The 15,430-nt window shown below is 41.5% G+C and overlaps 2 protein-coding genes across 2 annotated transcripts in view; one reads left to right on the top strand and one right to left on the bottom strand.

Moving 5' to 3' along the window:
- Positions 1–3,579, bottom strand: part of CDC123 (cell division cycle 123) — a 31,298-nt gene extending 27,719 nt beyond the window's left edge. Inside the window, exons 1-2 of the mRNA XM_040061727.1 lie at positions 3,397–3,579; positions 1,469–1,540 (exon numbers count right to left, since the gene is read on the bottom strand). Of these exons, the coding sequence (XP_039917661.1) occupies positions 1,469–1,540; positions 3,397–3,470 (146 nt within the window). The 5' untranslated portion in view covers positions 3,471–3,579. The remainder of the gene's footprint in view (positions 1–1,468; positions 1,541–3,396) is intronic.
- Positions 3,514–15,346, top strand: NUDT5 (nudix hydrolase 5). The gene is made up of 10 exons (XM_040061737.2): positions 3,514–3,691; positions 8,107–8,196; positions 10,239–10,306; positions 11,105–11,157; positions 11,810–11,917; positions 12,472–12,567; positions 13,508–13,609; positions 13,958–13,966; positions 14,688–14,741; positions 15,009–15,346. The coding sequence occupies exons 2-10, from the start codon at positions 8,134–8,136 to the stop codon at positions 15,116–15,118; spliced, it is 663 nt and encodes a 220-aa protein (XP_039917671.1). The 5' UTR covers positions 3,514–3,691; positions 8,107–8,133; the 3' UTR covers positions 15,119–15,346.
- The last annotated feature ends 84 nt before the right edge of the window (positions 15,347–15,430 follow it).

Here is a 15,430-nt window from a genome sequence, read left to right as displayed (position 1 = left end):
TCCCTTTCCAAATAAAATTTCATAAACCTTGAGTTTCAAGTGTTGACGTGTGAATTTCTGGCCCTGAAAAGAAAATGTCCTCACACTCAGCACACAGACAAAAGAAGATCCTATGGAAAGTGAAGAGTGCAGCAAACAGGGCAAAGTCAAATGTACACCCCTGCCAAAAGTCAATTTTTAGACAAGCTGAGTCTCTGCAGTCCCTCAATGCACTTCCACAGGGATTAAACCATCAATCCAGTTTTTGAGTTCTAGAGGTCAGATAGGGATGCACTGAAGGTTAGAAGCAATCTTGGCCTTGACTGCAAGATCACATTCACTTATAGCTAAGAAAATTCAATTCACAGAAAAAAAGTTTCTGAAAGGAATTTTAACTGCAAACATCTTAAAAATGTAATTTAAATCAATCATATAGCTGTCCATTACTCCACTGAAGACAGCAAAATTGTAGAACACAGCTGTTAAATCAAACCCTCAATTTCAGCTTTTCTGAGGGCCTATTAAAATAAACAGCTGCTGCTAAAAAAATTCCACAATTCTGCAGAAGCAGGTGACAATACTACTTCTGATCCAAAATGGTTTAAAACACAATTCTAATTTCCTGGATACCCTTTAATAAGAAAAAGAAATTAGAAATTAAAACTTAAACCCTTTTATCTTTACAAGGCATTTAAACAGCTTCAATTTTTACATAAATTGATACCTGATAAATCAGACCAAGCTCCCTTTCACTCAGAGCCTCACTGGTTGCTCTGCAAGGGGCAAACTACCAGTTAGGGAACCACGGAGTGAGGACTGATTTCTGAGTTTGATCATTAACAAGATGCATGCAGCAACCATTTCACAAGGAAACCACACAGTGAGATCTTATGCAGAAACAAAGAGCAAGGCCTGTGTTCTTACCAACTGCTCCTGCTATCTATCCACCTCATTCTTCTCCACCTAAAATCCTGGCATGGGTGTACATACAGGACATTCAGCTTTGTCATATGCATGGATTAGCCACATGCAAATGATTATATAAAATGTTACTAATTATTGAGTTTGTTTATGGCTCATTTTATTGAGAATTAAGCTCAGGTGATGTCACTTCACCCCTGGACTGGCATGGGACAGGTCAGGCCTGTGAACTGGACCCAGCCAGATCCAAAGAACCAAACACAAGCCAGCAGCTGAGCATCCCAGAGACTGGGACACCCCCAAAGTAAGGTGGAGAAATAAATGACAGGACTGTGTCCACTTGGTCTAGAATGAATTGCAGTTCATGGATTTCAGGATCTGCTTCAGGCACCAGCAAATCCAGCTGTACTAACAACAGTCAGCCCATTCACATGCTCACACAGGCTTACTGCAGTCACACTGGTAATTTAAAAACTCATTATGCTCAATACAATGTGTATATACAAAATGGTGCTGTGAATATAAAATGACATTAATACTTGGAAGCTGGGGAGAAAACACACTTTACCTTCCAGAAACCACCAGTGTTCCATCATCCAGCAAATATTCTTTCACATTCTCTGGCAGGGGAAGTATAACACTGAAAGAAATGTGAAAATCTCTTTAATACCTTATTATTACTTCTATAATAAAATCCTAGTGGAATGAAAGATTTTGGTTTTTTCATAGCACATACCTCAACAATACTGTTTTATTCTCTAACATTATGGAAGAAAAATCTCTTTTGCCCATCTTATCCCTCACCCAAAAAAAAGCAGTGCTCATTTTCCCAATGAAAAGGGAAGTACAGGACAAAAATTTTAGATGAAATACACAAAAATGCCCCACTCCTTCAAAACTCTAAGAAATTCCAAGTAAAATTTTGTGCAGCTTGTGAGGAGACAAGACGTTGCTCAAACTAAAGGTTTTCCTTCTGAAATTCAAATCAAAATTTGCCTATGCCATTGTAATGTTCCAAATATGCAGGACTATCACTAAACTCGCCAAAAATAAGGCTCTGTTAAGCGCTAAGAAAGATAAAAGATCAAATGCTTTGATTACTACAAGCATGATGTCAGCACTTTTTGATCCAACACGGCAGCTGTCTTGACTTTCCTGAGCTACTGGTAGTTCTTGTAACTATCTCATGACCTGCAACAGCACCTTAGAAACTGCAGAATTTCCTTTGGCTTTCAGAAACCCACAGAAACACCAAGCTGGCCACGTGGGTAGGATCTATTCAGTCAGTTTAAGAAGGAAAGTAGGAACAGCAGGATTTGGATACTAGGAACAGCGTGGATGTCTTCTGACGCTCAGCATGGAGTCCCACCAGGAGAGCAGGGAGCACAGGGGTACCTGGCCTGCCCCAGGGCTTCCCAAAACACTCCCTTGGGATGTAGAGACAAGACCCCAGCTCCTGGGAGTGCAGCTGATGGCTCGAACAGTCCTTCATCACCTCCACCCCAGCTCTGCCCCACACAGGTTCCCTCCATCTCACCCAACCCTGCACCAACACAAGCCCATTTTCACCCCAGCCCAGGCCCCAGAATGGGTCAGGTTGGAAGGGACCACAGGGCTCATCTGCTCCCTGCTCGAGCAGAGCCATCCCAGAGCACACGGCTGTGTCCAGACAATTCTGGAATATCTCCAGTGAGGGAGACTCCACAACCTCTCTGGACAATCTGTTCCAGTGCTCAGTCACCACACAGGGCAGAAATTCTTCCTCATGTTCAGGTGGAATTTCCTGTGCATTACTTTCTGCCCTTTGCCTTCTATTGCTGGGCACCACCAAGCAGAGCCTGGTCCATCCTTTAGCAGCCCCTCTTTAGATATTTATGTGCATTACTGAAGTCCCCTCTCAGTCATCTCTTTCTCCTTCCAGGACCTGAAGAGAACTTGCAGAAAAGATGGAACAAGACTATTTACAAGAGCTTGTAGCCACAGCACATGGGTTCAAATTGAGAGACAGTCGGTTTAGAGAGATATTAGGAAGAAATTCTTTCTTGTGAGGGTGGTGAGGCCCTGGCACAGGGTGCCCAGAGAAGCTTGGCTGCCCCATCCTTGGAGGTGCCCAAGGCCAGGTTGGAAGGAGCTTGGAGCAACCTGGGCTAGAGGAAGGTGTCCTTGCTCATGGCAGGGGACTGGAACCAGATGATCTTTAAGGTCCCTCCTAACCCAAACCATTCTGTAATTCTCGAGGCTGAACAGGCCCAGTTCCCTCAGCTTTTCCAGTCCCTTAATCATGCTCGTAGCTCTGCACTGGAGCCGTTTCAGGAGCTCCATGTCCCTCCTCCTCTGAGGAGCCCAGAACCGGACACAGCACTCCAGGTGAGGCCGACCAGGGCTGAGGGGAGGGGCAGGATCCTCTCCCTCGCCCCACACTCCTCCCCAGCCTCACCCCACACCGCTCCCCTACGGCCCGCACCGCCTCTCCCCGCCGCCCCTCACCGCCCACACCTGCGGATGGTGACGGCCTTGAAGAGCGGGTACCACACGGAGAACTGGCAGTGCGCCACCTGCTCCTTCTTCATCCTCCTCTTCCTCCTCCTCAGCCCGGCCGCTCCCGGAAGCTCCCGCTCCGCCCGGAACCTCCCGCGCAGCTCCGGGCGCCGCCCGGCGCCATCGCCGGCGCACAGGGCCCGGCTCCGCCCCCGCCGCCTCAGCGCTGCCTTCGGAGCGTCCCGCAGAGCGCTGCCTTCGCTCCGCCCTGCCCCGAGCCGAGGAATGGCTGAGTAACGCGTTATCCTTTAAGGTTCTGCTGTCCTCCCTGCGCCCGCGTGTGCCCTGCATGGAGCTGTTTCATAGTCTCATAGGGTGTTAAGGGGTTGGAAGGGATCATCCTGTTCCAATCACCCCGTGCAGTGGGCAGGGACACTTCCCATGAGATCAGGTTGCTCAAGGCTTTGTCCAACCTGGAATCCACAGCTCCCTGGGCAATCTGTTCTGGTGTCTCACCACCCTCACAGTAAAAGATTTTTTTTTCTAATATCTCACCTAAATTTTCCCTCTTTCATTTTGTACCCATTACTCCTTGTTCTATCACTTACAGTTCTGATGGATAGGCCCTCTCCAGCTTCCATGTGGCTCCTTCAGGTACTGGAAGCTGCTCTGAGGTCTCCACACAATTTTCTCAGCCTTTGTAGGAGAGTTGTTCCAGTCCCTTTATCAACTTCGTGGCCTCCTCTGCGCTTGCTCCAACATTCCAAGTCCTTGTTATGTTGGGGCCACAGAACTATGCACAGTGCTCCAGGTGGGCTCTCACAGAAGCAGAAGGGGAGAGGCGCAGAATCTTTGGATGCAGCCCAGGACACCTTTGGCTTTCTGGGCTGGGAGTTGACATTGTCAGCTCGTGTCTTGTGTTTTATCAACCACTATTTCATTTTGTTCAGTCCCAAGTCAGGCATTGACAGAGTGTGGGGGATTTTTAAGCCCCGCGGTTCAGCTGTTGTGCCTGTGTGTCCCCTGCATGGCGTTGTTCCCATGTGATGTTTGTTCTGTGCTCTCACGGCTGCACTTCGGGGATGTTTCCCCCAGCTGTGTGGCACCTCAGCTCTTGGGAAGTTTGATAACACCGTGCAGCTGCCTCTAACCCTCTTCTGCTTGTGTGAGATAATCCTTGTTTGCTCTGTGGCTACTTGTCCGTGTTTTATTTGGCACTCGGTGGGTGATCCATGCTTCTAGGTACCATGATAAAAATGAAACATCCCCTCCTGCTTTTCTCCCTCCCGTCAGCTTAATTGCTACTTAATTGATATTGTTTCTAAAATCATAGCACTAAAGCACGAGTAACAAGTTTAAAGCACCTTAGGAGTTTTTAATGAAGTGTACCTTCAGCCTAGGTATCTCAGAGTTCTGTTTGTTAAATAGTGCATAAAATGTTGCCAGGGTCTCTTGTGCACATTTTTTGTAATAAACTCTGTATTTTGTTTGACCTTGAGTTTGCCTTGGGAGCCCCAGTGCTGAGCTTCCATTAAATCTGATTGCTGTGCTTGGATCAGAGAATATCTTCTCAAAAGTAATTTAGGAAAGCTAATCTTTCTAAGTATTAATATTGAAGTATAGTTCTGATATCTTGACTTCCCTCTCAAACTGATTCACAGACCTCAGCTGGCTTAAGATTTTAACTGCTGGGAAGGATAATTTGGAAACTGTAGAATGGCTGGATGCTGCCTTGAAAGGAAGCTACTCAATAAAGGAATAAGCAGTGGGAATAAAGTTACATGGTTTATACATGGCATGGCTTTTTCAGGACGGCATGTGATCCCAGTTTGAAATAAAGGGAAGAGGTAGCATGATTTGCCAGCAGTACACTGGAACACTGGGCACAAAAAATACCAGACAAGGTAGAAAACATTTATTTTTCCCCATAATTGATAGTTCAAGTCCTGTTGCTTCGTGCTAAGGCAGCTGATAAGTGTGGGCACTTTGACATATTCTTAAGATTGCATTTATAACTATTAAAAATGTGTATTTTTAAAGCTCATGTAATCCTAAATCAGGTAGCCAGGTTCCCAGGCTGCTGTATCAGCTGCACTGAATTTTTAACTCAGATGAACTCCTATTTATATGCAGAGGGAATTTTATGAGATAGAAGAACTGCAAGACAAGGCATGTTCTGCAAGCTAAATAGGCCTTTAGAAACCTCACATTTTAGTGTTAAATTTAATTTTCAGTTGCAGCTAATTTTGGATTTGAATAAAAGATGTTGCAATCTTTGACAGCATGACTAACATGAGATGCCAGAATTGCAACCTTCATTTAAGCAAAGGATATTTCAGCTTTCTAGCAGCAGAAATTCTCACTTCTATACTGCCAACTGAATCTGGACAAAAATACTGTTTGGTGGAGCTTTAAAAAATGTCACTATACATAGAGTTACTGCACCCACTTGTGGAGAAGACCCAAACTACAGAAGCTGGGATAGATCAGCGTTCCCCTCTCTTTGAGGTGTTCACCCATTTTAGTTTTTAATGATAATTCAAACTACTGAAACTGTATTTTTTGTTGTTGTTTTAAGTAGCAAGTTACCACTGACTCTCTCAGGAGAGAGCAAGGTGTTTTGAAAACATGTTTTGCCATGAGATGAGGTTCTAGTAATTTTTTTTTTTTTTTTTTTCATGATACAGCTGTGGTAATCCACATTTGAGAAAGATGCACTGATATTTGTGCAGAAGGATTAGTGTGACAATGGAATGGGATTTCCTGTGAGGGGAGAGTAAAATAGGAAGATTTAGCCCAATCCAAAGACAACTTTAACAAGGCTGTGGTTTACTGTCTGCTGCTTTGATATATTTATATTGACAAGGCAAAAGGCTATAATTTTTTCCTAATGTAGGAGGTGAATTTGCTGTAGCTGGGTATGTAAGGTTTTTGAGTTTTTTAAGACATCACACAGAGCCTCCTCTGACTGTTTCTCCTGGGCTCTGTTTCTTTTGCATATGTTTGGTGAAAAGCTTGATCTTGTGTTTGAGAGTCACAGCATGAAACCATGGCCATTGTCCAGAAAAAACTCCTCAATCCTAAGAAAAGGGAGTTCCAAACACTGGAACAGCTGACTGAACTGAAGTGGGATGGAAACTGGAACATAAGCAACTGAACAGTTTTTCATACAAGTAGTGGTAAGGTAGATAATAAAACTATGTGGTTTTGAAAAGGAGCTCCATTGCTTTAAGAGAATATTATAGAACATATTTTTGAAGGAACAGAATTTGGTTTAACAGGTTTCTTTTCAAGACTTACATTACATAAAACCAGTCTGCACATTTGACCTCTATGACCTACTTCATCCAAAACCCCTTTCTTAAGACTTTAACAAGGAGCCTGCTCTGTGTACTTTCATATGCTTTAGTTTTACTCCTGCTGATAAACAGAAATATTTAGTCCTACATGTTCCTTTTAACTACTTACTGCAAGTAAATGTCAATTCAGTATGTAAGAAAGCTGATTGTTGCTCTTTCGTGTTTCACAAGTGTGCAACAGATGTTGCACCATAAAAGGATAAAGATGAAGTAAAAAATGGAAGTGCTAAGGTTGGGTGTGACAGAGAAGGTTTTCACACACTTTGGTACTGTTCATTGCTGGAGACCAGACAGAGCCTTGTTAATCCATAGCTGAAGTCATGGAAAGATTCTTTTTGACTTTATGGAAAGTTTATGGCCATCAGTGCTATGGATGATTGAGATCTTGAAGATTATTTCATCTCATCTCTCCTGATATTTAAACTGATTTGTTTCTTTTCACTGGCTTTTGCTTATGATTCATGATGATTTTCAGGACTCCAGTATTAAGTTAATATCAGAGATGGTTTCCCTGGAATAAGTTCCTGTGCTGAAAGTGCCCTGTAATTCCACAGTGACTCAAGGTCAGTCTCTAATAATTTATTTTTTTTCTGTTGCCTGCTGTGTCTTTAGGCTGGAACTGGATGGAGGGAGTGCATAGTCTCACTTTCCTGGGGATACCAGCTGAGGCACTGAGCTGCAGGTGCAGAACCTTGCTTTGGGCATTTTTTAATGAAAGTGCTGCCTTTTGCATGGTGCTGGGCACATCATTCCCAGGAAGAGACTGGCATGCCACAGTCACACCAGCCCCACGTGCTGCACAGACTTGCAACACACGTGCAGATTTTTGACCTTGTGTTTTAGTGGAAGGATTGAGTCATTTAGGTGTTTATTTGTGATGTAAGGTGGAGGTAGGTTCTAGTTCAGATTTTTAATAGCAGACAGTTTTCATCACTGAAGTTCTCTTGGTAGAAGGCTTTTTTTGCACTTTCACAGGGGAGTGCACAGTCCTGTTGTCCAGACACTGTTTACAGAGCATTTCACCCAGATTAGAATGAAACAATTTGAAATGGATTAATTGTCTGTACCAGTGTCTGACATTTGAATAGTTAAGAAAAGTGTCTTCACCAAGTATAGCTACCTGACAGCTGATAGGACTATTAAAACTATGCAAGTCAGGGATTTGACCCAAATTTACATTTCTCCTTTGAATTATTTGACTCTGAAATCACTGGGTGGAGCTCAAAGCGTGAATTGAACTTGCCATCACATGTCCCTGACTTTCTCCAGCAACCTATATTTGTTAAGTTACAGTGCAGAAATGAACCTTTTAACTTTACACTGAAAGCAAATATTGATTTTGTTTCATATATATCTGGACTTTGCACAGGAGGGGAAAAACCTGACATTCCTGAAAATGGCAGCTGAGACATCCACAGAAGTTGCAAAAACAGCTAAACAATTCGTCCTTAAGGAAGAGGTACAGCATGCTTGGGTTTGACACTTTTTGTTGCTAAATAAGAATTATTTGTTTGTGAGTGAAGAGTACAAAATGCTACAGAGGCTGTATGTTCATAAAAACCTATTCAACAGACAAAACACTTCTTCCTGATTGTCAGAGAGTTTAAAAGATCTGACATTCCTCTTTATGGAAATAATTATACAAATTTTCAGTGAGGAGAGAGAAATCTACAGTGTTGCATTATTTTAAGCTACTTCTCCTTTTTTTTTGTTTTTTTTTTTTTAGATTTTGTATCTGTTTCTTGTATTGTCTGTCCAGGAGGTTTTTCAATGTTCAGAAATAATGCTGATATCTCCTAGAGACTTTACAAATTGGCAAGTTACGAAACTCAACAACAGTTTTCTCTTTCAAAAAGTTTTCTGTTTTTTAAGGTGGTGAACCACTGAGGGTTGCTTTAACATTTGGGATTGTACTACATTATATGTTTTCTGAAAGGATTTGAATTTAGATAATTGCTGTTTCAAAGACATCAGTATGGAATTAGTAAGAATAATATCAGTCCTAAGAAAGGATTCTGGAGGTACTTCATTCTTATTAGGAGCACTTTCACCCTAAACTGCCTTTATTTGTGTCTGTTCCCTTTTAAGTGAACTCTTAAAAGTTAATCTTCGGTGTTAAGGCAGGGTTTGGCAGTGTCCTGCTCTTGTTATAACACAAACGTGGTTTCTTTTATTTGTTCTTCATGGAGTGAACACACTCTTGTCATTTCTTCCGTGTACCAAGGCACAAGGAAAGGAGAGATTTGTGTGGATTATGTCTTTTCTCTGGGGCATTTTTTTAATACGAATATTTCACAAGCATAAAGGATTTAATTTTTGTAATCTTTTTGGGTTTTCTATTAAGAGCTGGGCTTTTTGCAGGCAGCATTTTCATTTTATCCTCTTTTGGTTTAGTTTTGTTTAGTTTTTTTATGGTTTTATGGTTTTCTTTATTTGGTTTGTTGTTGTTTGGGTTGGGGTGTTTTTTTGTTGGGTTTTTGTTTTGTTTTGTTTTTTGGTAATGTTTCTTATTTATTCTCTTTTAAAACAATGTATTCCTTGGTATCACTGGAAATTTATAATTAGATCTTACATATTTTAAGCTATTTACTGTTTTCAATCATTTTGTGGGCTTAATATAGAAAACTATTTACCCTCTTTCTGCCAGTGGCTCTTATATCAGAAGTGGTTCTGTAACTGTGCTGGAATATCTTCCATGAGAGTGGGAGTTGATCTTACTTCATTCTTCCTTTTTTCTGGGAAGGCACATTCCGGCTGTTACAAGCAGATTTTTTTTGCCCATCAAAGCAATAGACAAAGCAATAAAAATAACTCATTTTAAAACAAGTTACAGTAAAAGAAGCAAACTGCTGGGCTAATATCTAGGGAATTTTCTCTTTTAAATGAATTACATCAAAGATGAGGAAACATTATAGGGAAAATAGACTCATTTAACCCAGAAAAGACATTTGGTGATTGTGTTAATGCCAAGCACTCGCTGAGCAGCTCTCAGCATCCTAAAGGCAGGTATACATCACCCTCACTGCTGCAGAAAGCAGCAGTTACACAAGGCTACGGTCTGGGATCAGGGCACGAGGAGTTTAAGGGTAGTTTGGTTTTCAGTCTTGCATGCTCAGCTTTTGGGCTGTGCTCTTTGCTAAGGGGGCACTCGTGAGCACCAGTGTAGTAGCTCAAGTCTTTGCAGCCCAGAGATGCAGCTGATATATTACCCTTGCAAAATCTCACTAAAAAATGAGGACTTTACAGTAATCCCACTGAATTCATCAAAACTTGGTTATAAAACTCATGTTAAGAAAAGCTTCTGTGTTGGGGTTATTTTTTTATTCATATTCAAGAATTTAGAGTAATTTTTTTTCTGTATTAAGAATGCTGTTGCACATTCCTGCATTTGTTGTGATGCTGAAACTTGTCCTCAAAAGAACCTAAAAATAGTTCTATTGTTTCTCCCAATTCTTTGGGATTAATTTTATAATGCATTTAACAAAGAATTCTTTATTTTAGGTAATCGTAGAAAGACAATGGTTGAAGCTTGCAGAAACAACTTACACTGATCCCTTTGGGAAAACCAGGTAATTGCCTCTCTGGTATTCCAGGTTCCCAATTGTAGAGACTGGGCCCAAGCTAGAGAGCATGAGCATCACAAGCACATCACTCCACACAAGATGAGAGCTATGCATTGTGAGGTTCCTTAAGAGTTCCTGCTGTTCAGAGAAGAGTGTCCTGCTCCAGCAGATGTGCAGGCATTGGGATTGAATTTGGCTCCTAAATTCTCTTGGGCACACTGGACCTGGATTGTGTTGCATTTCCAGTTCTTTAGAAAGATGCTACACAGAAGTTCTAGCTGTGCAACTTCTCTGTGGCAGTCAGAGAGTCCATCCTGTGGCTTTTCTGATTCTTCATTATGGGCTCCTTTTTCCTTGCTGGTGGTGCTGGATCTTGCATATTGTTGACAAATTAATGTCATCATTATGTATGTTATCATTTCTGTCCAATTCTTCTGTACTCTTTAGTTTTGCTGTATTTATGTAGGTGTTGCAACATGGCTTTAGTTCCCTCCCCTTAATGTGTTAGATTCTGTACTGATTGCTTTTTGTAGTACCTCCCAATCCATCAGCAGAGTATCCTCTTAAAATCAGCAAGATTGGATCTTCTGTGTAAATAAAATTAACTATTTTCTCTCTCCCTCCTTAAGTAGGCAAAATAAAACTATGCTATAGACATTTTATAGTGCCAGTGTAGGGCAGGGCCTGCTTTGGTCTGCTGCTTCTTACAAGACCTCACTGTGATGGTACATTTTGCTTTAAATGAAAGTAGCACGGGTAGATGATGATTTATGCATTCATTTGTTCTTTTCCCTGTTTAAACAGAACTTGGGAAACTGTAAAGCGTACTGGCAAGAAAAAGGGAGTTACAGCTGATGGTAAGAATTGGAGGCTTTTTCTGTTTGCATTTTTTTTTTTCCTGTGAAAGTCCTTCTGATAAGCTGACAATGCAGATTTCAAGCTGCTCTGTTCCTGAATGAATGAGGATGTGGAACAGGTGGCCTAGCAGAGCTGGCTATACCCCTGAGCTGATGAAACGCTAACTAAAGTGCTGAAGAATCAGAACCTTGCTGGTGGGAGTGCCTTCCCAGGATCACTGTGTTCACTTTAAAATGATGGAGTACTTCCAAAAACATCAGGGGTGTCCTGACACAGAGTAGCTCACAAACTGGTGGTTGGGTCTGCTGCTAGGGGCCAAGGGCTCAAAGGGCTCTCGGGAATGATTTAGACATGAAGAGTGCAGTAGAAAGTTCCCTACAGAGGCTTTCAAGCAGTTTCTGTAGGCAGGAGAGCCATTCCCTGAGGCTCACTCTTGGTGTGTGTGCCTCTAGCTTGCTGCGAGGCTCTGAAGGTCCCTCACCATGCATGATATAAAGAGCTTAAATTCATCATTCAGGATTCTGGAGCAGGCATCAAAACATTTAATGCTCAGAGTAGCAGAGTGGGTGTTCCTTTCCAGATCTGGCGCTAAAATCTCACTTTGTGCTACACTCACATTCGGTGTCCTTGTGTCTCCCGTGGCTGTGGTAGGTGTGGCAGTGATAGCAGTGCTACAGAGGACCCTGCACTACGACTGCATTGTCCTGGTGAAACAGTTCAGGCCCCCAATCAATGGCTACTGCTTGGAATTTCCTGCAGGTAAGTGGCTGAAACATTGGGATGGGTCACATATGGTTCTGTGTGTTTAGATGTGCTTGGAGTGTCAATCCTTATGTATTTTATAGGTTATATACATTTTATAGGTTAGACTTGATGATCTCCAAGGGCTTTTCCAACTTAATTGATTCTGTGATCTTAATGAAGCTCTAGCTGGAGAACTGTGTAGAGCTCCACATGCTATTCCAAAATAGGAATATTTGATAATAAAAAACAAAATAATTGTTTTATTAGACTGGAGAAAATTCCCTCCACTTCTCCTTTCTCTAAGAGTCAAAGCATTCAGCTTCTTTCCCTCATGAGAATATTGATGCCATTTTTGGGGAAGGCATCATGATTCTGTAGATAATTGGTTAAGGATGTTGGCAGCAGCATAATGAATCAAGGGACTGGAATCCTTCCTAACATTTATTCCTCTGTAAAACAGAGTAGTGAGGATGTTTCCCCTCTTCCAGAAAGCTTGATTAGCTCTCAGGATGGATATTGCAGTTAAGTGGGAAGCTTTTAATTGTTTTTGTGTATTATGTATCTCCCAGGCCTCATTGAGGAAAACGAGTCAGCAGAAAGTGCTGCGCTTCGAGAGCTGAAGGAAGAAACTGGGTACAAGGGGGAAGTCATTGAATGTACTCCAGGTCTTTGCTTTTTTTAATATTTTTTCCCACCAAAGCTAATTCTGTCTTGATGGCTACTCTAAATGTCTGAAATGCCCTAAACCAAAGGGAAAATCCAAGCAGCAAAGCCTATGCAGATTAGCAGGGTAGCATCTCATGGTTGTAAAAGTGAAACTTTGGTCCTTGGTGTTAATCAGTTGCTGAACTTCTGTCTGAAGTAAGTTTGATGTCTGTAGGGAGAAAATTGCTATTAATTAGGATCCTTTATACAAAACCCAATTATTCAAGCTGTGATTTGGCATTTTAGTATAGAGGTCTAAATTGCTGGACTTCCGTGAACTTAGAAAAAAAAGAGCTGCATGATGCAGAGGTCACCCTTTCGTCAGCCATGGGGAGGTGACACTACTCGGGTTCTCCAGCTGGAAGGAAGAGAGTCATTGGAGTAAATTCAGAGATCCTTTGGAACATGATTGTTCTAGTCCTATGTTTCCTACATAAGATAAAATGAAGGCAAAATGAGGACCATAAGTCAAACTTGTGAAGGTAGGTGAGGCCACTTAGGATTTTGAGGAAATGTCATTGCAGTTGAGTTTTGTCTCTCAGTTATTGGTACAACTGCATGCTGGGGATTGGGAGAGGATGGAGACAGGTGATGGCAAAATTAGACTCCAACAGAATGAGGAAGTCTACAAGGGATGCTTTACCGTAAATCTTTAGTCTATTGAATGAAAAGTAAATTTGGCTGTGAAAACAAGTCTTGCCAGAGATCCGTAAAAGAGCTGAGAGTTACAGAAACATTACTTCTAAGAATAGGTGAAGACAAAAGTTTTTGCTGTTATAGCACAAATGCCTGCCTACAATTCCATTGTATCAGATACATTTCTGTGAAAGCTTTTGTTAAAATGTCAAGGTGCCTGACTCCTGCTCTGAAATATGAACCTGTCCATGTGCTCGTTGGCAGCTCTGTGCTTGGACCCAGGAATGTCAAACAGCACCACACACATCGTGAGCGTCATCATTAACGGAGATGAGGCTGAGAACACAAGACCTAAGCAGAACCTTGGTGAGTTTTGTACCATTTGTTTGAAAATTTTGAGAAGATAACAAAACAATGTGTTTAAAACAATTAACCCCACCACTGCATCTCTTCTGTCCTAGCTGATTTGGATACTGCACATCCTTCCAGTCACATCCTGCAGTGTCAGCTGTTGGCACACTCAGAATAAAACATTTCTGTGCCAAATTTCAGTGAGGGCCATAAGCACTTGTGAACCTAGATACTGCTGTCAGTTGTAGCTTCACTCTGGAAGTAATTCCAGTGTCACTCACAGTCAGTCAGCCATCAAATGCTTTTTAATTGTAAACTCTAGTGTATTTCAACCCCCTAACTCACTACTTTTTTAACTTGCAGATGATGGAGGTACGTAATGTGACTGTGATCTCATTGACAATAAGGTCAAGCGTGATTCTTCGTATGGCAAGTTTTACTTAGAAAAAGTCAGTTAAAACTGGTTTTTATTTGTGCTTGAGTAATCTCCTGACCCTAATCAAACGTGCCTGAGGTTGACTTTGGCGTAGATGTAAATTCCTGTGGGGCATTATTGCGTCAATTATCTTTCCCAGTATTGCACCTATAGCACCAGTATTTCAGGAAATACAGATTACTGACCCCCCAACAACTGTAGGTCAAGCCCTAAAGACAAGTAATTCAGAGAGACAGGGGAGGGGTAAGCCAGCATAAATTCATTTTGAACACATCCTTTGAGATGGTTTGGTCTTGAAATGCATCTCCAATTTATTTCTATACCAGAAGCCAAACAAATTTTCTTCAACAATGTATTTTTCATTCTTGAAAAGAAGGATTCTCTTTTTGGGATTATCCTTCATAGCCACCAGCTACACTTTTTTCTCAACTATTTTTCCAACTTCTTTCTGTCTAGTATGTTTTTTGGTCAGCCCAGTCACTGCCTTCCCCCATTTAATTGACCTTTTTTTTGATATATGAAAGCTCCCAACTTATGGATGGCGATGAGCATTCAGTCAGTTTCTTTCCCCCCTTAAATTGCAAGAAACAGAAAACAGGTAATTTTCTCTACTGTTCACTAATCTAAGGATGTGTAAACCTTTTTATTCTCTCCTAGAATTTGTGGAAGTTGTTTCACTTCCAAAGAATGACCTGTTGCAAAGGATTGATGGTAAGAGCTTTCTGACACATTAAATGCACTAACATGAGCTTCAAGAATCCCTTCACTTCTCAGGGCTCCCCGTGGCATTTCTCACCCTAGAATATAGAATATGTTAAGCAAAAAGCTGTGAGAAACCTGGCCAGGTATGAGAGTTAGTGATAGCAGGAGGAGTCTGCAGTGTCTAGAATGCTACATATCTTCATTTTAGCAAGGACTTACATTTCTATAAAGGTGAGGTTTTAACAGCATCTCATAATTTTTTACTTTTATTTTCAGAACTAGTAGCAGAGGAGCATCTGGCAGTCGATGCCAGGGTTTATACTTACGCGTTGGCTCTGAAGCGTGCAGAAGAAAAACCGCTCCAAGTTCCTTTCATGAAGTTCTAGAACCGGACAATGAGAAATTTAATTCAAAACTGCCCAAGTGGGATGGCATAGAAGTACAACGCTTGTAATCAAGGTCCTTTGCTTCACTTGTAGTGCAAAAAAGTGTTTGTAGTAATGATTCTGGTATTTTTATTTGGAATTATGTAACTGACAAAAAGCATTTTTTCTAACTGTTCTATCATGCCTTGACAGAATATCCATAATAAAAATACTCTTTGATTTTCAGAATGGCTCATTTCTCACTAGATTCCTCTCTGCCCTTAGAATTCAGTATAGGAACGATGCTTAGATAACCCTGTTTGGTGTTGTAAC

This window comes from Hirundo rustica, chromosome 4 (genome assembly GCF_015227805.2).
Source record: "Hirundo rustica isolate bHirRus1 chromosome 4, bHirRus1.pri.v3, whole genome shotgun sequence".
Taxonomy (NCBI): Eukaryota; Metazoa; Chordata; class Aves; order Passeriformes; family Hirundinidae; genus Hirundo; species Hirundo rustica.
This window is presented reverse-complemented; position numbering and strand designations above follow the sequence as displayed.

What these genes read in the sequence shown, in the direction of transcription:
- NUDT5 (XM_040061737.2), top strand. Translation starts at nt 8,134, where the DNA reads ATGGCAGCTGAGACATCCACAGAAGTTGCAAAAACAGCTAAACAATTC. An exon ending in AATTCGTCCTTAAGGAAGAG is followed by an intron (nt 8,197 to 10,238) that starts GTACAGCATGCT and finishes TCTTTATTTTAG; the next exon opens with GTAATCGTAGAAAGACAATG. An exon ending in CCTGTTGCAAAGGATTGATG is followed by an intron (nt 14,742 to 15,008) that starts GTAAGAGCTTTC and finishes TTTTATTTTCAG; the next exon opens with AACTAGTAGCAGAGGAGCAT.